At 35.7% G+C, this 23,174-nt stretch overlaps 1 protein-coding gene across 1 annotated transcript in view; it reads left to right on the top strand.

The window, feature by feature from the left end:
• The window catches only part of RIT2 (Ras like without CAAX 2), a 280,748-nt gene that overhangs the window by 53,227 nt on the left and 204,347 nt on the right, over positions 1-23,174 (top strand). Inside the window, exon 2 of the mRNA XM_058557031.1 lies at positions 139-212. Within this exon, the coding sequence (XP_058413014.1) occupies positions 139-212 (74 nt within the window). The remainder of the gene's footprint in view (positions 1-138; positions 213-23,174) is intronic.

Here is a 23,174-nt window from a genome sequence, read left to right as displayed (position 1 = left end):
GCATACTTTAACTAAGTAGACTGATTCTCTTAATTAGGAACCTATTTAGAAATTATTCTTTGTTATGAAATCTAAAAAGTAATCATACATTTTCTGTTGGATATATTTAAATGTAAACTTTGTCTTGTGTTTTTTCAGAAGATGCTTATAAGACCCAGGTTAGGATCGACAATGAGCCAGCGTATCTGGACATCTTGGACACTGCTGGTCAGGTAGGTGATCTCCAATCTCCGAGGCCAGTTCATGCTTTAACCTCAAATACCTTTATCACAAAGTAGAAGATGAGTTTAGCTATTCAAACAGAAGAAAAACCAATTTTCAATAGCAATCAGGAATTAAATAAGACAGGATTTGGCAGGAAAATGTGACTCCTTGCAAATCAGAATATTTCAATCTTCCCTTAATTGTCTAAATATAAAAGTGTAGATGTAATATTGCCAGTGAGGTTATAAAATTAATGAAATAGTTCATTATTCTTCCTCAGATGTATGCAAAACTGTGCCCTAGACCATAATCTGATCCTGATTTTTATTAGAAAATTTCAGTTGAGTATAAAAAAAGAAGGTCTACTTAGGAAATATGCTCATGGAACCAAGTCCAGGGAGACAGTTCAGTGGAATGGGGGACATAACCAAGGTTTAGCATAATATAATACATTAATCTATAAACTTGTAAATAAGAACAAGGAGGAGGAGGATAAGGAGGAAAAGAAGAGAATAATCTGTGTGATATAAAAATAAAGATAGAACTAAAATACGACCCAAAAATTTTAAGTAAAATAGGAGGAAAGGAATCAGAGTTAAAACATTTCAAAGTCTTATGGTACTGAGGAGGAAGGTGTAGATTCTATTTAACTCCATACTTTTAAAACAATCATGTTAAAAATATAAACTTATCTATTAAATGCCAGACATAAAACATATAACTCTCTAATTTGTTGTAAACATGTAACTGCTCTACAAAAATAAGGTCTTAAAATAACTTAAAAACTAGCAAAGGGGAAAGGGAAGAATAAATTTTAAAAAATTATTAATACAATATAAGGCAGAAAAGAAAGAAGAAATGAAACAAAGAAAAAAAGGTAAAAAGAAAGCATAATATAATATCCAAATATACACATATCAGGAATCAAAATAAATGGAAATGGATATCTCTCTCCTAGAATAGGCAAGTGTTGTCAAGGTCATATGAATAAAGGAACAAAACTAACATATATTTGTTTGGTTTAAAAGATAAATAAGGGTACAGAAAGGTGGCAAAAAAGCAGGTAAAAAGTAACCAAACCTAAAGCAGGAATACCAGTATAATATCAGACAAAATAGCTTTTACGGCAAAAAGCATTATTAAGGTATAAAAGTGTCAGTTTGTAATGAAAAAAATCATCAAAAAGACTAAAAAATTCTAGTCTATCATATTCAAGTCAAATGGAGAGAATTATATAGAATACTGTATCAGTCCAAAATCATATATAGTGGGAAATTTTAATGCATGTCTGTCACTAAGTGTTGGATCCAAATGTAGTATAATTCTAGAAGGTTTGAAAACACATTTAGCTTAAATAGGATGCTGAAGTCATTACAAGAGTAGGCATTCTTTTCACATACACATGTTGTTTATATTTTTTTATTGATTTCTAATCTAATTGCAAAGAATGTGGTCTATAGGAGATTATTTTATATATGTAAAATTTTACTTTTTGGCTTAGAATGTGGTAAATGTTTATAATATGTTTAAGCAAGTGGTTACCCCTTAAGGGGAAAGGGGAGAGATATAAAGTAGACTTCAACTACATATGTAATGATGTATATTTTATAGAAGTTCTGATTAAATATGAGAAAATGTTAATAGTTGAAAATCTAGGTCATAAGTACACAGGTCTTCATTATATTATTTTCCTCTGTACTTAATTCAATATTTTTTAAAACATGTTTTATTATTTCATCTATTTGATGGAACTATTTAAAAATTAACTGCGTTGGGCCGGCCCTGGGGCTTAGTGGTTAAGTGCGCACACTCCTCTACTGGCAGCCCAGGTTGGGATCCTGGGCGCGCAGCGATGCAACACTTCTCAGGCCATGCTGAGGCCGCGTCCCACATACAGCAACTAGAAGGATGTGCAACTATGACATACAACTATCTACTGGGGCTTTGGGGGATAAAAGAGGTGAGGATTGGCAATAGATGTTAGCTCAGAGCCGGTCTTCCTCAGCAAAAAGAGGAGGATTAGCATGGATGATACTCAGGGCTGATCTTCCTCACAAAAAAACAAAAAAAATTAACTGCATTAATTGGAATATTGACAGTGTACAAGCCACTGGAAGTAAGTGGTTTCTTTCTATATTTATGATATATATCAAGAGTATTTGAAATCTATATATTAACAAAGTTATTTGTTTCCAGGGACATTTGGATAGTGGACTTATAGGGAGGAGGGGAACAGTTGAAACCATGGGGGATACTTAGAATGGAAAAATTACTTCTGTTATTTGAAAAAGCTGTCATATCCAATGGAAACTACACTTTCTTTTAGGGAAACTTTAGGCCTAATTGGAAGAAGACTGAGTAGGTTAAGTTTCACTCAATCTAATAAGGTATTTGCAACAACTATAATCCTCAAGCCGAAAAAAGACTGTTTTGGGAAATAGCAAACTTACATCACTGAAAATACTCAACTAGAATCAAGCTTTTGAAGAAAGTGAAATCCTTCATTTTTTGAACATTCATTCAGTCTGCAAGTATGTATGAGCATGTACCTGGTCCCAACTGTGGTCCTAATGTAATAACAAACAGCAGAGATGTTTTTCTTCTCCATTGGTGTAGGCTTGGTTGTGTCACCACTTAGGTCAATGGAATGTAGGCACATAAGTCAACCTGCTAGCTCTGGGCCAACGTCTTAAGAGGTACTAAGGATGTTTTTGCTGTCCCCCAAGAGAAGAGCATGATGCAGGTTCCTAGAGAAGGAGGAAGTATGTGGAGCAGACCTATACCCAATCCAAAGACTGGAACAAAGCCCAACCCACTCACAGACTGAAGCAGATCTTCTCCAGCCACCACACAGACTTGTGAACTAGAAAAATCGTGAACACTAGTTGCTTCAAGACCCTACATTTGAGGTGGTTTGTCATGCAGCATTTTTTGGCAGTAGCTGATCAATACAGCACAGCAAAGGAGCATTTATTAGTTCAACATGGCTAGAGATGGAGAATATTACCTGTTTGTGGGTGAAGTGGTGAATGATGAGAGATAAATCTGCATACATGCACTCAAGTGCTTTCTAGCTCTGAGACTCTATGCTCTGAAAACAATGAGAAGCTTGCAAATATACAATTACAAAGATAAAATGATTACATTTGTATATCTTTAAATCCTTTTCTAGGCTAGTCAGTCTCAACTGCAGCCAAACATCATTAGGAATATACCAGGCTTAAAAGATGGTGACTTGTTGTTCCCAAACTATTATTAAACTCCCACATGCAAGAGATAGTCTATACAGTCGATTTAACAAAACCTATGTCCCTGTAGGGGATAGGAGAGAATACCATTGAAATATTTTTAATACCTCCTTGTGTTCTTTTGGTGCTATGACTATTCAATATTTGTTGAAATTTATTATCCTTACAACAAACCAAGGAAGTAGATAGAAAAGTTATTATTACTGTTACTACCTAGAATTTAAGTAAAGTGTTATACAAAGAAGTGAAGTGGCTCTACTCTTGGAGGTAATATTGGTACTCGGGCCAAGTCCCAATGTGTTTCAGTGTTTGTGTTATACACATAACCTTGCAGTGTCACAATAATCCCATGGAAGAAAGGGGCAATCACCAAACCTCAAGTTGTAAAGGACTTTTACCCTAACCATTCTTCTAGTGTTTCAGTTCTTTTTTCAGTGCCCAATGCTCCCACCAAATGCTCATAAAGCCTATGTTTGACCATTTCAAGTGATTAGGAACACTGTTTCTGGAAGCAGACAAGAAGAGCTTTGAGGAAGATTTAATTATTAGAAAGAGTTTTCTTGCAATGAGCTAAAATTTTCCTCTCTATAATTTCTACCTACTGGTCTCAGATCTATCCCTTGAAAAGAAAATATTACTCATTTTATAAATGGAAAATTTAAGGGTCATAGAGGTTAAGTGATTTATCCGAGGCAACACAGCAAGCTTTTGAGCCAGCTGCTCTTGAATCTATCTGCACTCCCATTCAAATTCTTTCTTGTTTCACCTCTCTTATGGAATCTCTTAGTGTGTACCAAGTAATATCCTAGGTCAAAAAAATGCAGAATAGAATAAAATTGAGTCTCTGCTCTCAAATGCTTGAGGTTTGGGGCAGTAGGAGGACACTAAATTAAAAATTGTAGCAAATTGTGATAAGGAATATGATAAAAGCATACAAATTTTGGTAATGGGTTATCTCTGATGCCTAAATTATCTTTGTCCTGGCCTAGAAACCAAAAAACATATCATGTAAATCAAAACCAGAAGAGAAGGTTTTGTTTTGTTTTGTTTTTATAATTGGTAACTGTGTTTAAGTGAAACTCTAACAAAATATATATAGTAAATTTAACTTAGTTACAAATGTATTGAATCATCCTTATCTTTATTAGAAATAATAAAAGTAATTCTCCTCCAAATATTCCAGATTCTATTTTTTGGGTGTACTAATATACCCAGTCGCTGAAACTCCCTAGACCTAGGCATTACCTCCAGCACCTGGCTACTGCCTGGATTAAGGCACTCTGAAGCAACGGGAAATGTGATTGTAATCTGGCATCTCACTTAGCTAACCAACTTTGCAGTCAAAGCAAGCCCTTTATCCAACCTGGACCTCATTTATTCCTCTGTGAAATGATAGCATTGTTCTTGATCTTTAAGGTCTCTTCCGATTTAAAACCTGTGATTTTCTCAATTAGTACTAGCCTGATTTTTATATAATTCTTCTCTGAAAGCTTTAATTGCTTTTTGACCACAAACTTTATTTTTTTTCCTGTTTGTGGCTTAGCCTTAAAGAGAATGTTTTAGGGCATGACCCCTTCTTCAGGAATCATCTCATTTCACAAATGGTTGTGAGTACTTTAGCAGCCAAGACAATAAAACTTGGGCTAGAATTGTTCTCCAAGTGGACATAAAGTTCTGAGATGACCAAGAGTTCCTATTAGAAGGTTATTTAGGACAGCTTCTCACTAATTATATCTTATTGTCAATGCATATTACCCATTTCTTTAGTCAGCTTTTATTACATTTTTATAGTTTTAATTATTTGATGGATGTTAATCTACTAAGAGTCAGTGCAAGCAACGTCACATCGAAGTTGAAAAGCGTGAGACATGGGCTTGAAAAATGCTCCCAGTCTTCAATTAGACAAGACTTGTTTTCAACTAGATGTATTGTGAGCTGGGCACTAAGGAAGTCTAGAGATTTCTGCTGTCCTTCTCCTAACCCCTTCTGTATCCTCTTCCTCACTGCTGCCTACCCAACACCAGACTCTAATACAGGTATCCTGTAACTATAATCTTAAAATGTGTATTCCTTTCATGTCCCTCTCAACTCATACCGTGCAGGTATCATTAATCCCCCTAGAAGTAAGAGGCATTTTAAGAAACTATTTTTAACTCTAGTAAAAAGGCTTTATCAAAAGGTTTTGCCTCATAGTCAGAAATATATGAAGAAAAGGTGAAAGAAAAGTTTTTTAAAAATGTAAAAATAAAGCCAAAGATTAAAGTACAAACTGATATTATAAGCATTGACATCAAGGGAATCAACAAAGGTCAATGCAACTCTAAATATAAGAAGACAGAGCATGTTCACAACCAGACATATGTCTCAAATTGATACAGCCAGATCATAGCCCTTGATCTTGGGAAAATGGGCCAATGTCATGGTGATCCATTGGGTTGGGTCTGAGACACTTGAAAACAATTCACTATCAATATTACTGCAAATAGGATGGTCATGAATCCTCATTTTCCAAGAACACTCCTAGTTGGTACCTGGTGTAGATAAATTAACACTTGTTAATTCATTTTTTAGCACTGTCTTTCACTTAGAAGTGCTCCATTTGGATTATAACTTTATATAGGCATCAAACCACTAATCTTCCTTCTCTAATAAGGTGGCTCTAAAACGTGGTTATAAAACCACCTGTGATTTAAATATACAAGCCAGGAAAGCAAACCGCTATACAAAATAAGACCATAAACCAGAAACCAAACAAAAAGGATGCTTAGTAGGCAAACAAATGTGAAAAAGTTCATAAAGTTCCTATGTTCTTTATGAACTTTCTTAAAACAAGGGAGACTCTGAAGTTCTCATTCTCAGTCTATTTGACATTAGAGCCAGAGATAACATGATGGTTATTTTTTTTCCCAGTTTATGACTTTTAGAACCAAAATATCAGAAGAAATGTGTTTCTAGAAGCCAATATTCTTATAGTAAAATAAAATGACAATCTATAGTTTAGGAGCAAGAGCAAATTATTTTAAAATAGAAGATGAAACACAAAAAATATTTTAGAAGCATATAAGTCTGGGATCATTTGCTGTAAAAGCCGGCATTTCTACAGCTAGGTGCAATAATGATATTCATAATTAATGTTATTAAATGATCAAGAAATTATAAATTAGATCTGTATTTTCTGCTACAGAAGACAAAACATATGTAATAAAAAAAACTTCTACAAGATGACCATTTTTAAATGATGTTTTAAGGATAAATTTCTATTGACTCAGGGAAAAAACAGCTACACCATGAATCGTATAAAAATCTATAGAAGATACAGAGGTCAGTCACAATGTCCTTAGCAATTCAGCGTATGGGAGATGCAACTATGCGAGATTATATGTACAGATCTGTATGTGTGTGTATGTATCTCACGTTCCAACATGATTAATTGGGCATCCGTAGATTTACAACATTGGACTAATTGTTCCACAGAGATACAAAATAAATAAAATCTCTGTAGTTCCTGGCCTTGAAGAGCTTATATTTTTATTTTTGCACATGTTTAGGAAAGAAATCTAGACACAAAACCGAAGAAAGAGATGTCAAATGTCATTGCCATATCTCTAATCATATTGCCTCTTGAGCTTTCCTTCATAAACTGTGAGTGTTCTTTATCAAACCATGTTTTAAGCATCTAATTACTTATCCAATATGATATGTAGGACATTAAGATTTATATTTATCATTTATACTTTTAGCTGAAACTGGAAATTTTGAAACTAGAGCTGCCAAATTAAAAACAAGTGATTTATACTTAGCATAAATATACTAAGTAAAATGACTACCAAGGTTCTATGAAGTATACTTTTGATAGAAATAATTAAAAAACAGAACGGCATTCAATGACCTCATCGTTCAAAGCATTTCTTTCAGTATTTGATTTTTGTGGTGGATAATGCCAGAGCTTTGCATCCTATAATTACTGCCGGGCCACTGTGCAAACAGAATTTTCACTAAAAATAGTCCTTAGTAGAAACTCTGCAGTCAATTCATAAATGTTTCTACTTAATATCCATGTAAATAACTATTATTGTGAACATTTAAAATTAGAAGGGGCTTTAGAGGTCACATATTTTAGTTCCCTCTGTTTACAAATAAAGACCCTGGGGCTCAGAAGAGGTTAGTGGCTTATCTAAGGGCATGTGGCTTCTAAATGCAAATACTGGAGTGATCCTAGTGCTATGCCCACGAGTCATTATTGAAGTCTTACAGTGATGTGGTCACATTACCTCTTGTAAAAGCCATCTCTATGAACAGTACTGGACCATTCATGAGTGGTAATGCTGGCTATTTGTGTATTACTTGTTTGACAATGTCAATGATATTTTGATTAAAAGAGTCTTAGTTGAAAACCACCAGTACAGAAAACCGGCAAGAACAATAGATTAAAAACCCAAGATGGTAAAATCAAGGAAGAATCTGAAGAAAAAGAACGCCATCATCAGTACAAGAAATTGCTTGCCATTATCTTTTTTTTTGTTTCTTTATATCTTTTACAATATTTTGCACAAAGGGTTTATGTTCCCTAATTCTATACAACAGAAGTATTTGTTTGCAGTATTTCCTTGAGTTACATTGTCTATAAATTGGTCCACTAGGAAAAGATTTAGATGATATAATTGATAAATTATGAAATTAGGAAGAATAATAGGGTCAGCTAAGACCACTTGTTGTAACTCCTATCCAGCTATATCATGAAAGAGGGATCCAGTTAAGAATAAGTACTCAATAAAAGTGAGTGAAACACTTGGGCATATAAGCTGTATTTTTCAAATATCTGACATTAATGGGATGTGTAGAATTAGATGAAATATATATTGTCTCTGTGATTCACTGTCTTCCCATTTTTTAAATAGTTTTAATTAAATGTTATTTAAAATATTTTGTGTTCTAACATTCTATCATTCTCAAAACTCATTCATTCAACAGTGAATTAGTATGTATTGTATTGGGAACTGAATAGCGCTCTTTGAACAGTGCTAGCAGCTATGACAGATTCAAACAAGTATGAAAAATGTTCCCTGCCTTTAAGAAATTTTTAGTTTAGTCTTTGAGGCAAAATGTACCTGGTTCATTAAGAGAAATGTCACTAATGCATTGTAAAAGTAGCTCTCAATTAAGTTTAAGAATGAAAATCAATTATTTTTGCTCAGGCAAAATGATAACCAGAGAAGGATAATGCAAAAAGGCTTCTCCCAACAAACTGTTATTTTCACCGAGGAGGTATATTTATACACACAACCTCCAATGCCTGAGTCTGTTAAAAGAACAAGAAGTGGGTAATACAGACATTTAGGAGTACGACATTTTGATGATAAAACCAAAGGTATTATAAAAACTTTTCTTTTGATTTCTCTTTTTTCTTCTTTCAGAAATATAGCAATAACATGATGTTAAAATTTTTTCTATATTCTTTTGTGGGAAATAGTCAGAGGGTGAGAGAGATTCTGGCTGTGTTTGGAGCACCTTGTATATTCAGAAAGCTACCAGGGGTTGAGACAGAAATCAGAGGAAAGGAAATGGAAAACGAGGTTCTTGAAATTCAATCAAGGCTTAAGGAAGGAGACTGATGTTTCTTTCTAGAGCTTATTTCTACACTTTACAGCCCAAGTCAGTGGGTTGTGAACATGTATGACAGTAAGGGAAAAACGCCTTATCCAGAAATAAGGACATGAATGTGGCTGGAGCGACCTATAGATCCTGAGTATGGTAAACAGAATACACTAGAAAATCACTTGGGAAATACTGGTAGTCCTTATATTATATACTCCAAAGCTAATATTTTGAAATTTAAATAGGTCAGTTAGTCTCCTTTACAAGATTAAAAAATCCTTGAAGTGAGGAACTACGTCTTCTTTCATATCACCATGTATGTCTGGTGTCTCGTTAGGTATATCGTAGGTGTTTCTTAATCAGGTAGCTTTTTCAGTCAATTGAGGAAAAAAAGAATATATCTGGCTTTTTGTTGCTGTTGTTCAAGACTCCTGATGAAATTATTTTCTGTTAAACTGATTCTTATTCCTAAGAATCTTCAAAAGCCCTAGAAAATAAATGTGTTGCATTTCATTTGAAATTCAGAAACAGATGAAGTTTGGGGAACTAAACTTCTTCATTAGAAATCAATTCTGTAATTAGGCAGCAGAGCTGCTGAAATGCTGTGATTCAAGGAACTTGGGTTCTTCCTTGGACCAACTACTGGTAAATAGCATGCCAATTTTGACTTCAATAAGCAACTGAAGACAAACTGTGACAAAAGAGTTGGACAATATATTGCCTCAGAGTCATTAAGTGCCTTCAAAGTAAGTAAGAAGCTTCTAATCAACAGAATTTGATGAGGTGCCATTTAATATAGGATTATCCTGGAGACTAAGTTTATTTGTATCCTAAAAATTCTCTGAATTCTGAATTCTTTTTAATGAAAATGATCATGAACCATCTCATTCAGAGATTATTCAAAGTAATGGGGGGTCTGTATTAGAACAACAGTTTGAAACTAAATGATGAGTCCACCCACTAGGCTAACAAGTATCTTTAGCAGCACTAAGAAATCAAACGACATATTTTTCCTGCCAGGCCCTTAAGCCAAAAATTTTGCACCCTGCTTTCAGCTTTGAAGCAAAGCTGTTTGATTCCCAAAGGCTCTTCAGATAAATACACTTTCATACCCTAAACATAATACTCCTGTGAGTTGCTCTGACAATTATCTAGGTTCTTCCATCTTATTATCCAAAAATGCTGTTCTCTCATCCTGAATCAATTCAAGTCTCAAATGAAAGCTAAAATATCTTATCTAATGGAAATTCAAAATGCATTTTTATCAGTAATATTTTTAATGGCTCATAAACTGAGTCCTTTAAAGGATAAAAATTGTTTTAAAACCATTTAAATGGGTTTCCCCTCCCAGTTTGGTTTTTTTTTTTCCTACTATAATGCAGGAAAGCCCCATTTATGATAAAATGCAAAGTGCTATAACTTTTCTTTGCAGAAATCCAGCTTTGATTTCAAAATCAAGTTGCTGTTCTGGGAAACCCAAAGTGCTTCCTTGTAGAAAGACTGACTATTTTATTTTGGCAGGTTTCATGTATGAGTTTGGTACAAGTCTGCCTTAATAGCTACCCACACTCTCACTCCTAAACTTTTTTCTCCTTTATTCTCATACCTAAAATTTCACAGAAAAATTGTTGAGTTATAGAGCCATAAAAAATAGGCATGACACGAGTAAGAAAGTCATTTTTGTCTAAAAAACTATAATGACCTAAATCCAGCCAAACTTCATCTTTTCATTAAACTGCAGGAAGTCAATGGAACCAATATATTTACAGGAACTCCACTGCCAGTGCTACGTAAAAGGCATGCCATCTCACCCTTCTGAGAGAATAGTGTATTACTCAGAGTTCTCCACAGAAACAGAACCAACAGGATATCTATATAAATATAGATATAGATAAATATGAGATTTGTTATCATAATTAGCTCATGCAATTATGGAGGCTGAGAAATTCTGCAATGTGCTGTCTGCAAGCTGGAGAATCAGGAAATTCTATGGTGTAAGTTAAGTCCAAAGGCCTGAGAATTGGGGTCCTGATGGTCTAAGTCTCGATCAGAGTCCAAAAGCCCAAGAACATAGAGCTCTGATGTCCAAGGGCAGGAGAAGACGGATGTCTCAGCTCAAGCAGAGAGAGAGCCAATTCACCCTTCCTCTTCCTTTTTTGTTCTATTTGGGCCCTCAACAGGTTGGATGATGCCCACCCACATTGGAGAGGGCCATCTGGTTTACTCAGTTCACCGATTCAAATGCTAATCTCTCACAGAAACTCACCCTCAAAGATACATCCAGAAATAATGTTTTACCAGCTTTCTGGGCATCCCTTAGCCCAGTCAAGTTGACACATAAAATTAACCATTACAAATGCCTTTTGGGGAGGCTATTCTACTAATGGGTATCAAAATATCAGATGATTTTGTAGGGCAGCAGAATTTGCTACCCCAAAATATGTCTCTTTGGCTTGATTATTTTTAAGAACAAAAGACTCAGGAAGAAACTTTTGACCTTCCCCCTAAATGCCTAAAAGACTTTCACATAGAAGTTCTGTTTCAGGAAGGAGCTCATAGCGTGGCTAACTATAATATAATATTAACTAGGTGTGGTAGACAAAGAGGAACCTAGCAAGGCCCATTTGATCAAAGTCCTCTCCATGTCTCATTGTCTTTGCAAGACACGGCAAACATTTGTTTACCAAACATTTGCTTTCCATCTCCATGTGAATTGTCTTCTTCCCTTTGGAATTCCAGAACCACTACCCCCAACATCCTCCTTTGTCTTTAGCTGAAGATAGTATGTGAGGTGGTGGCTTCAGCCATTTAAGTGAGTCATTCAGTTTTCCTGGGTTTCTCCCATGTATACATGTTATTAAATTTGTCTGATGTTCTCCTGTTATTCTGTCTCACATCATTTTGATTCTTGGACCAACCAGAAGAATCTAGAAGGGTAGAGGAATATTTCTTCCTCCTCTACAATTTCATTTAGTAGTTGTGGTAGTTAAAGAAAAATTATTGCTTCTTTCGCTTTGTGGCTCTGGTGAGACAATAGAAAATGTAGCTTAAATAGCAATACACCTTGTGGCTCCAGGGATATGCTTATATAATTTAACTGTGGGGTCAAGTCACTCATGGGGTCAAGTCTTCAGAATACATTAATGGGATGATGCCACAACTGTTCTATTGACTTGGTCATAGGTCTCATGTCTTCTCCTACCTTGATCTTGCACTCCAGTTGTAGATAAAAGCAATGTGTGGTTACAATTGAGAGTCAGTCTGTAGAGGGGTAGTATTAGAGAAAGCTTGCTGAGTCTTGAATAGCTTTAGCTAGGGCTTGATAAGAACTCTCAGTATGAGTGTAATCATATTAGGGATTCAGCCTCCAACAATAAATTGATCAGCCTTACTGTCCAGTCGTTTTCAAAACTCTGCTTCTGGAGAAACTGGTAACAACTTTAATAATACTTCTAACCAGACATTTATTAATCTTTGAGAGAATAAAGACAATGTAGAATTTGAGTCACTTAAGGAAAAACTGAAATTCTTGAATTACTTTCATAGTAGAGGATTGGCATTAATGCTAGTTGGGTATATAGTGTCTATAATATTTACGGTTTATGTTTTTTTATTCTTTTATGTATAAACCTTATAAACCAGAATAACTTTAAAAATAATCTCCAAAGCTATTATATCTGTTCATCCTGTGAATGACATAGTCTTGGAATATGCACCACATCTGGAATCCTACAAATCAGACTAAGATGCACTGAGAAAGTTCAGGAGCATAAATAATAAACAAAAAACTATCAAACATGTAATTTTATACATTAAAAAAAAACTTTAGAAGAAAGGTGATTGATTAAAAATATGCATATGTATGATATTTTGAGAAACACATTTAATGAAACAAAGATGATTTTTCTTCTATCCTGAGGAAATGATGAGCAATACCTTCTCTGAAAAAAAAAAATAGCATACTAGTCAACATATTTGATGGTAATAGCAAACTGTATGTAATCTTGATGAATATGTGCTAGCCTACACCATTGGGATAGGCTCTGTTAAGAAAATATAGCTGGAAAATATCTTCACAGCTTATTAATATTGTACAGTTGATGCCAACTTTCAGCTTGGACTCATGATCATTTATGAGTACTACTACAAATGGTGGCAATAATTCAAACAATTTGCCCAAAATCTTCCGAATTTTACATGCCTTCTAGGATTTTTGCCCATGTAAGTATGTTGATGTTAGACAACATAGACTTCTGTGATAATTCTTAAATTTCCTTCTAAGGTGATTCTCAGAACAGTGAGTCTTCATGAAGATTCTGTGTCCGTGGAAATCTACCACAAAGTTTCAACAGGGCTTGAGACATTCCAATTAATCTATAGAAATGAACATTCTAATTATTTGTTATTGATATTTACTTTTTAAAAATATCCTCTTTTATCCCATTACCTATTTGGTAGTGTGTATATTCTCATTCATATTTTCTTGGAAATTTACTTTTGCTAAATTTCCTTTAGTGAAGAGATACCAGTTAATGGCTTCACCAGAGGCCCCACATACATAATGATCTCCCTAGGCATCATCTTAGAAACTTCTCAGAAATTCATGTAGGCATGAGATAAATAACTCAGTTATTTTCCATAAGCTATAAAGTCTTCACCAGGTTTTGATTCCCTTTGGAACAGGTAAACCTCTAAGCTGTGGTTCATAGTGCAAGTAAATTATGAACTTTTATTAATGCAACAATTTCATCATATGAGTTAATCTTAAATGGAGTACAATGACCTAAATCTGACAGATAACTGCTAGAGAATTATTAGGTGAATAGCAGCATTCTAGCAGGGGCCTTCATTACTGTTTGCCTCAAAATAGAATGAATGCCTCTTAACATGGAAATTCCAGAGAGAGACTGACATATAAACATTTTCAATAAGCAACAAAGCTGTCATTTTAAATTTAGTGTCTGTTTTGGATCTCAAGTGAAAGCTGTGACTACTCAACTGTAGGGTTTAAGAGTAATGGTGTAATGTTTGTCATACTTATTATTTTATATATGTTATCCGTATTACATATATTTTATATATAACATATATGTGTGTGTATTTTAATCCCTGACATCAGAAATGAGGTTTTACTTTCAATTTTTTAAAAGATTTATAAAAACATTTTATTTGCCATCTTAAAATGGACTCTGTCTAATATTGACAAATTTCCTGCAGTTTTTAACTCTAGTAATTAAAAAGTCAAACAAAAAGACCCTAAATTATCTTGTGAACAATAAAAATAACTGATTTAGTCAGCAAGTTTTGATTAAGAGACTGTGATGTTTACACAGGAAACCAGACACAAGGAAGTGGATGAGCAAAGCAGAGACGGACTCTTATTTCATGGAGCCTGTCTTGTGCAGAAGATGGATGAAAAATCTATAAACTAAACTAAACTAAATGAATAATTGCAATTGTGCAAAGGGAAATTGTCTAATGTGGAGGGTCAAGGTTAGCGAAGGCTTTAAGTTGAGATATGAGTTTGAGTTCATGAGGTAGAGAGAGGGAAAAAATAACTATTCGGGGCAGGCCCGGTGGCATAGCGGTTAAGTGCGCGCGCTCCGCTTTGCCCGGGGTTTGCAGGTTAGGATCCAAGTCGCGCACCAATTATTGCTCATCAATCCTTGCTGGTGGCGGTGTCCCATATAAAGTAGAGGAAGATGGGCACAGATGTTAGCCCAAGGCCAATCTTGCTCATCAAAAAGAGGAGGATTGGCGTCAGAAGTTAGCTCAGTGTCAATCTTCCTCACAAAAAAGAACTATTCCAGGTATGGCAATTGACATGTGGGAATGTGTGTAGCAGGGGAGAAGATGGTAGGTTTGCAAACTAAGAGATGCCCAGTACTTCTCAGACAGGGAGCATGTGGGGATCACATGACAAGACCGGGCTAAAGAGGTCAGTCTGATCATACCAAGCCAGGTTAATCATTCTAAATTTTATTACTGGAGTAATACGAAGTTTTTGATGAAGAGTAACAAAACTAGGGTTATATTTTTAAATGCTCCTGGAATAGTGCAGAAAAAGAAATGTAAGGGGACGGAATAAATTGTTGGAAGATCATTAAGAGGCTTTTAGGGAATTCCAGGCAAAGGATAGTATCCTGGCTAGGTGGATGGAGAGAAGTGGCACACTCCAGAGTCATTTCAGATGAAGAAATAAGATTTGAGGAAACATTCCAGACTTATAAACCTGGCAATATCATTACAGTCTAGTCATAGTCTGACATTTTACTATTTTCCATGATCAAATTGTATATCGTTATTTTATGAGATTATTTTGTTTTTCGCTAATTTTTATGAAAAACACCCCTAGTTTATTTAGGTACTGTAAGTATGGACTGTATTATTATATTAGCTCACTCTAGCTTGCTGATATTTTTATGCTAATCAGAAATGATATTATACTTATCCAGGGACCAGGATAAAACGGTATTTCATCCACCTGGAACCAGCTAAAACGGTATTTCTAGTTTCTGAATGCATTTGTAGGCACTGAAAGGCCAAATACCTTGCTCAATAATTTTTTGTATATTTTGCAACAAAACAGATCCAAACCCTCAGCCCTAGATAGAACAATAGATGAGAGTTGCTGAAATGCTGTTGCAAAATTACATTTAAAAACAGAAATGTAGATCTAAAGTTTATAAACCTGCAACAGTTTCAAATTGCTGCTCTTGAAATAAAGCCTATAAGAAACTCATTTTTATAGACCATTTTTTGCCTTGTAAAAATGGGCAGTCCCTGGCTTCCAAAGCCCGTGGCAGAATACCTCACTCTGTTCTTGCTACCTGTAACAGTAGGAACTCTTTTAACCCGGCTTCTCTGTAACTTACCCACTAGGTTAACCAGTGGCCCCTACTCCTTCTCTAAATCATCTAGTCACTTCCTGGCAGCCCAATTACTCTCTACTCTACCTGCATTTTGGCTCTCCCCAATATGCTTACCAAGAGTTTGTGATGTTTGCTCCCCAACCAGTTTATCCGAGTTGTACGTAATCTTGTAATTATATAATTTAAGTAAGTTACATGAACTGATAAAATATCATGGAGAGTCAACATTTAAACTGAGTGTTTCAAAATGGTATGTTAATGATGAATCTCAGCTCCCCCACCTCTCAAATTGTCATTAAAATAGGGGTGGGCAAGATGATTTAAAAATTTGGCATTAAAAATTTATGATTCTGAACTCTGATGAATTCACAAGTGTCTTAAATTCTTGCTCCACTTTAAAGATATCAAAAGTTTAAAGCATGAACGATGCATTATGAATGTTTTTTGCAAAAATAAGACTCCATTTGGTAGACTTATTTTTAAAAAGGGGCGTGTTGGCTCACCATCAAAGATGGGAAGATGAATATACATTTGTATGTTTTAAATGAATATAAAATGTTTAATGTATGTATCATTTAAAATTATTCCACTTCTCAAGTGATGCCAGTTAACCAACATGAAGCCAGATCAGGTCTTTTATCGTCCCTAAGAGTCCCTGGCCATACAACAGCTCAGACACCAAATATTCTTTGTCTGAATCATCAGTACACATTCTGTCCTCTGGATCTTTACTTCCCTGGGCTAGAATCTGGCTTCCCTGATGTACGACAGTCTCCACTTTACCTCCTGCCAAACAAACTCCTATTCAGCTTACTCTCATCCCTTCTCTTACCTGACTTCTGTGACACTAGGATTCCATTGCAAATTGTGACACATATCAGGATCAAACTTTTCACCTCTGCCTCATACTGCCTGTTATAAGTAGTTGAGTACATCTGAGCTTTTTGGCTATTTTTCCTCTGTTAGGTACCGAGAGAATAATAATCAAGATAGCACCAGGTGCAAGCAAACCCTTATCCAAGGGACTGCAGCCCACTGCCATTGATGGCGCAGTTCCTTGCGATAATTAAAACAGGCAATTTGACCACAGATACATTTCTCTTGTTAATCATCGGGTCATTAGCCTTAATAAGATCAATCGGTGATTAGATTCACCACATCTCAAAGGAATGGAATGGAGCAAAGAGGAAATAAAATTTCAGTACATGTTTCATTTGTCTCTAACCTTCATCTTACGCCACAAAGCCCAAATACTCCGTGGAGGTTATCGATGCACTATCTTGATGCCTAGGTGATCAAAGATTCAACAGAATGACCCCAAAAGGGGGACACATAGAGGAATAAAAAGGACTTATTTAGGGATCTGCTCTTATTTCTGGGACACTGAGCCAGGGTTGGCTAAATTACAGGGGATTCGCCCTATTTCATTTAATCATTAGTGTCCTCCAGCAGGGATGTTGCGTGTGGGTAGAAACTACCATTGGTCTTATGGAAATAAGGGACATAGATCTCTCCCGAATGTCAAGGATTGCCTCAAAACCCTAAGTAAATCTAGACTCTCCAATTCCCCAGTGATTCAGTCTTACATGAATTATCCAGAATAGGCAAATCCATAGAGACAGAAAGTAGGTCAGTGATTGTCAAGATCTGAGGGGAGGGGGAATAAGGCATGACTGCTAATGCTTTTGGGGTTTCTTTTTGTGGTGATGAAAATGTTCTAGACTTAGTGGTGATGGTTGCACAACTTTGTAAATGTACTCAAAAACACTGAATTGTACACTTTAAAATGGGGAGTTTTATGGTATAAGAATTAAATCTCAAATTAAAAAACAATTAAAATTTAAAAACATCATGAGGACCAAGCTATACCAGACCAATTGTTTCAGAACATCAGAGCAGAGATTCAGGCATATAACCAAGGAATAGAGATCCCAGCCTCTGCTCTTACATTGACTTGCTGTTTCACATGGGAAAGCCGTGAAATCATGGAAGGTGTGAAGTGGAAGGACTTTGTGACCCTTATGTTCAAGCCTTAACCTGACAGTACCCTCTTTAAAACTTAACTGGAGAAAGTTTTGGGGCAAATTAAACACCAAAAAAAGGTTAGTTCATAATCAAGCCACTATTCTTCATGTGCAGTCATGGTCAATACCATCATGGTCAACTGGCCTCCTGCCTTCACATCAAGCTGATATCTTTGTATATTTTTCTTACTGATCTATCTGTCAAAAGATTTATCTGAATCCTTGGACACTCCAGCCTCCACCTTTCTGCATGCAGTTTGGGCATCAGCAGCGGTAACTCTTGGCTGAATTAGCAATAGTACTACTGAACAATTTCAATCTGTCGATATAGCTCTTGTGGTCTCTAATTTGAAACAACTTGAACTATCATACTGAACTGCTTTTCTGATAATTTGATCACTATTTATCTGACTTCCTCAGAAATATGTAAAATAGGATCTCATGCAACCTACCTTAGCCTTTCTCATCTAACATTGAGACAATTGTGTGACCTCCTGGCCTCCAAGAGCTCCACATAGAATAGGTTGCCTGATGTAAAATGCTTTGATATACCCAATAACACAAGTATTATTAAGCAAGATACAATCTGTTGCTTTCTCACTTATGGTGACCTAAATCTGCTATACAGAGAAGGAAAAATAATATACTGATGATGGTAAGAGAAACAACGAATGTGAAGTGATTTATATTTTTGAAAGGATAAGGCTGAGGAGAAAGATAATAGATGTCTTTAAATTAATGAAGATAATAAAAACAGGGAAGATGGGCTCCATTGGATACTCGACAGAGGCAAAGTTCAGTCTCCCGAAAGAGGGTTCAGTACAGATTTACACTACAGGGAGTAAACTAATAAAACATACATTTCTAAAAGAGTTTAGATTTATTATGTATATAGTTCATAAATATATTTACTTAGAATTCCACATGTATTTTAAGCTACCGTTTTACACTTACTAGTACATTTTTGCTTTTGGCCATTTCTGTCTATTTAACATAAGTTCTCAAACTTTTCTGCATGATTCTGAGAGAAGGGCAGGAAAGAGTGGGGACAATTCCTTGTATATTGGCAATTGTTTGCACAATCCTTAGCAACATTTCTGTTGGCGGTGTTGCCAGTAATTAGGACAATTCCTTAGCCATGGTTTTGCCAACAATGGATTTGAGATATGATTTTTATGTATGTTCACTAGAACTGAAAACTCAGTATATTAGAAAAAATAAATGCAGAGTTTCACATCAGTCCTTTTAAGCCAAAGAAGGTGACAACAATCATTGCTCCATCCTTCCATGAGCCAGGTCTACTCTAGAAGGGCCTTTTTGGTAGAACATGAAGAAAGCATTGACTCACTGGATGGGCTGGACTTCAGGGACCTAAAAATGCACTGGGAAAATCAGTTAAAAGGCTCTATGGTTAATACATTTCTCATTAAGACGTAAAATTTTTTTTTTAAAAAAGGAACATGAAAATTCAAAATATATTCAGCCTCAAGCTAGTAAGAGATGGCTCAAAAACTAAAACCTGAAAGTCTACATAACATAGAAATTTTGGAGGAGTCTATATCTTGAATAAGAAAGAACATGCTTCATAAGAAGGATCATGTACTAGACCAAATTTTTATCATTAATCTTTCTGATTTCTTTTGGAAGTTGATACCCCATAAAAATTGTATTCACTATATGTTTTAAATGTATGATACCGCTTTTATTGATTTTTTTCCTTACTCTTCTCTATGAGATATTTTTCTTGTGATTTAAGGAACTTCAGGAAATTCATTCCTATAGTTTGCAAGGGAATCCTGTTCAGCAAATTTGTGCACTTTTCTTTTCAAGTCTCAGCTGAGAAATAGAATCCATTTTGGAAGATAAGGAAAGCACGATGTCTGTGCTCAGCCTGGAACGTCGTAGCTGGAAGGACTCTAGATATCATCTAGTCTTCAGTGTTATTCTTTAGCACTTTATTTTTTAAATCCCAATCTTTCTGATGCTTTTAAACATTTATTTATAGAGGTAATAATTGAAACTTTTTTAAAGGATAGTATTGAGAATCACAACTAAATTTGGAAGAACTTGGTGGGTTATTGGAAAAAAGGCTCTGTGGGGCATATCCCAAGCCTTTAAAGTTGTTTACAAGGCTGTTCCATGGCACATGTTTTGGTGACTCTGTAAGAAGCAAATGGTCTTAACCAAATGTGGGGCTTCTGGTGTCCTTTTAGCCATTCCTGTCCCTGACAGGCCAGAATCAGAGGGCCATGGGCGTCAAAGACATTGACTCCTCCAACTCTTTGATAATGTTCTCTTTGTCCTCCTGTATTTCCATGGGAACAACTATGTCTGGCCTGTATCAAGGCTGTATGTGTGTATCACTCACTTTTAGGTAACACTGAGATGGCTCATTCTTCCATAAATCGTCTCCTTCTAATTGTTGATGAGAGGAATCCCTTTGTCATGAGTCAACACCATAATAAAGGATCAGGCTTTTGGGAGAGATTTAAATTTATATTTAAATGATGTATCAGATAATGACTTACAGATAAACATTGCATACCGTCAACATGTGTCTATTTTCTCTCTCTTCCAAAACATATTAAAATTATATTAAAAGATTTACATTTGATATTAAAAGACTAAAAGTATACTCACAAAGACGAAGAGGGAGGACAACAGATGAGAGATTGCAACACGTTTTTGGAAGAAACAAAGTGAGCAGATGAATGGGCTGATTTTGTAGATTGTAGGAAACTACAACCTAGGTGTCTGCAGAGAAAGATAACAACGAAAAATAATGTGACTTATTTTGTAGATTCCTGGAAAAGCTGAGAAGTGGAGGTATAATGTACTGAAAAAACCAAGAGCATATAACTATAAAGAAAAGAAAGGGAGGATAAAAAATTCAGGATAATGTTCACCTCATGAAGAAGAGCCTTGTTCTCAAGGAGAGATGTGAAGGAAACTTCAATAGTATGAGTAATATTTTATTTCTTAAGTTGGGTAGTGGCCAGTAATATTCCTTATATATTATAGATGCAATATATATGTATTATATCTGTCTATATATATATAAAATTTTGTATTTAATTAAATTGTAAGACTATCTTTTACTACCTAAAAGAGGATAAGGTTTGAGGTTAAGTATAGAACAATTGGCTGAAAATTTATGCAGAAGGATAAAGTATTGGGAGGAGTTTTTTGGTATAAGCCTTGAAATATGATTTAATATTTCCATCTTGTACATGAATTGTTTTAATTCACAAAAACAAAACTTAGAACTGCTAGGAAATGCTTCTCTATCAATTGGATATAAGTGAGAAGCAGATATTGATTCTTTCCTTCTTGTATATATATAGTCCAAACCATAAGAAAGCTACTTTTGGGAACAAATTGGAATGCAGATCAGTTGGGATGGGGACTCAGTGTGATTTTTCCTTTTGTATTCAACCACATGGATTCTTCAAATATCCTCTCCATCGGGGAGGCAGTCCTCAGGCTGTTAAATCCAAAGCCCCATGTGGTCTATCCTTCTGCAGATCCTTCATTCAGTTTCGGACCACCCTCAACTCAAAGGGGACGGACTGCCACTTTACCGAATGCCACTCCCCACCCCCACACACACCTTTTAGAGCTCGAAGATGTGCGATACAGTTCTTTTTGGCTTAGAAGCCCTGGTCCATGTCGCAGGGCATCTAATTAGAGCTTCTCATTGCGAGTATTGCTGTAGCAACCTGTATTTTAATTTCTCCCCAGCTGTGCGTCCGGGTGAAACACAGATGGGAAGTAGAGCTGTGGGAAATCAGAAGAATTGAAAAGTGAGTTAAAAAACCAATGAAGCTTTAACAAGAGCAAAGTTGCTCCGAGAGTTCCAAGCTCCCAGGGCCTACCCGAGATTCTCTGACTTTTTCATTTCCTCTCCTATGCTTTGAGGTGTAGCTGTCTTGAGGTGTAATGGAGAGGAAAGTGGGTGACTGGAGAGTGACTTGGGAGAAGGGCCCTTCTACTAGAATTGTTTTGCTTGCTCTACATTTGCTCCAGCTGAAGGAGCAATCCCCAAAATGAGTCTTTTTCTCTTGATTTTTCTCTGATGAAGATGACTATGTAATTTATCATCCAAACCACACACTTTTCAGGATATAAGGGATGTATTACAACCAAGGCAAGTCAGGCATAATCCAGGACTCCTTGGACAAACTGGGACATTCCCTAGTTTGATTCGGCCCAGGTCCATTAGCTATAACATGTGTGCACTTCCTGAACTTGTGATTTGTGTCCTGACTTCCATTCTCATCCTCCCATCTAATTGGCTCATTCTTAGACTGCTAATTCAATAATAAGTCACCTGTTTGTCGTGGTCCTAGAACCTGCTATCCTGGTACTTCACTCTACATGGCAAACTCTCCTGTGCTCCTGTAGGCTTCAGATTGCCACTGAGGAAGATCAAAGATCAAAAATCTTTGGCCCCAGGTGTAAATTTGTAACGGCCAAACCTTCCCCCTCTCCTATAACTAAGCTTTCTAGTGCCTTTGAACATTTAAACAACATGCCAGGCCATTGTATGATAAGAAAATTACCCCCAACCCTTCTTTTCCATCTCTCATTATGCTTAAAGATATCACAAATGCCTCGATATTCTCTGCATAAAATTGAATTTAATTCATTCTAATTAAAAACGTATTATATGTGCCACATTTAGAATGGTAGGAGGTGTGATGTATTACACAGAGACAGAAACAAGTCTGTTGAAAACTGCATTCTATAAGTACTTCTACTCACATTTTTAAATTAGGTACAATCCATCTAATTCACATAGATACAGACACTGATATAAATATATATAAATTACACCTGGAGGAGTTATTTAATTCAGATATTTAGGTATAGGACAAAAAATGATAAAATTGATAGTATCTACCCTCTAGGATGAGGACTAGAATGTTTCATTCTTCTGTTGACTTAAGCATATTTTATATTCAGCTACTACGAACAGTGAACAGTGGTGTTCAGTATCAATTCTCAGTTCCCCTGCATTTCTCTGTGCTGATCCAGTTCAGGCTATACTTCATCCATGTGCCACTGACCTTCTTTTCTAAGTCTAACTCCTTTGCCTGCCTCATGTTTACTGTGCTTGAATAGTAGCAGCATTGCTGATGCATAGCCTCCTTATCTGTACAGAAAATCCTTGATTTTTATATCTGTACCTTTTAAAGTTTCTACAAAGTGTAGTCTTTGTCAAGTGATTG

This window comes from Diceros bicornis, chromosome 16, assembly GCF_020826845.1.
Source record: "Diceros bicornis minor isolate mBicDic1 chromosome 16, mDicBic1.mat.cur, whole genome shotgun sequence".
Taxonomy (NCBI): Eukaryota; Metazoa; Chordata; class Mammalia; order Perissodactyla; family Rhinocerotidae; genus Diceros; species Diceros bicornis.
The sequence above is the reverse complement of the archived record's forward strand: the minus strand, read 5'-3'. Positions and strand labels throughout refer to the sequence as shown.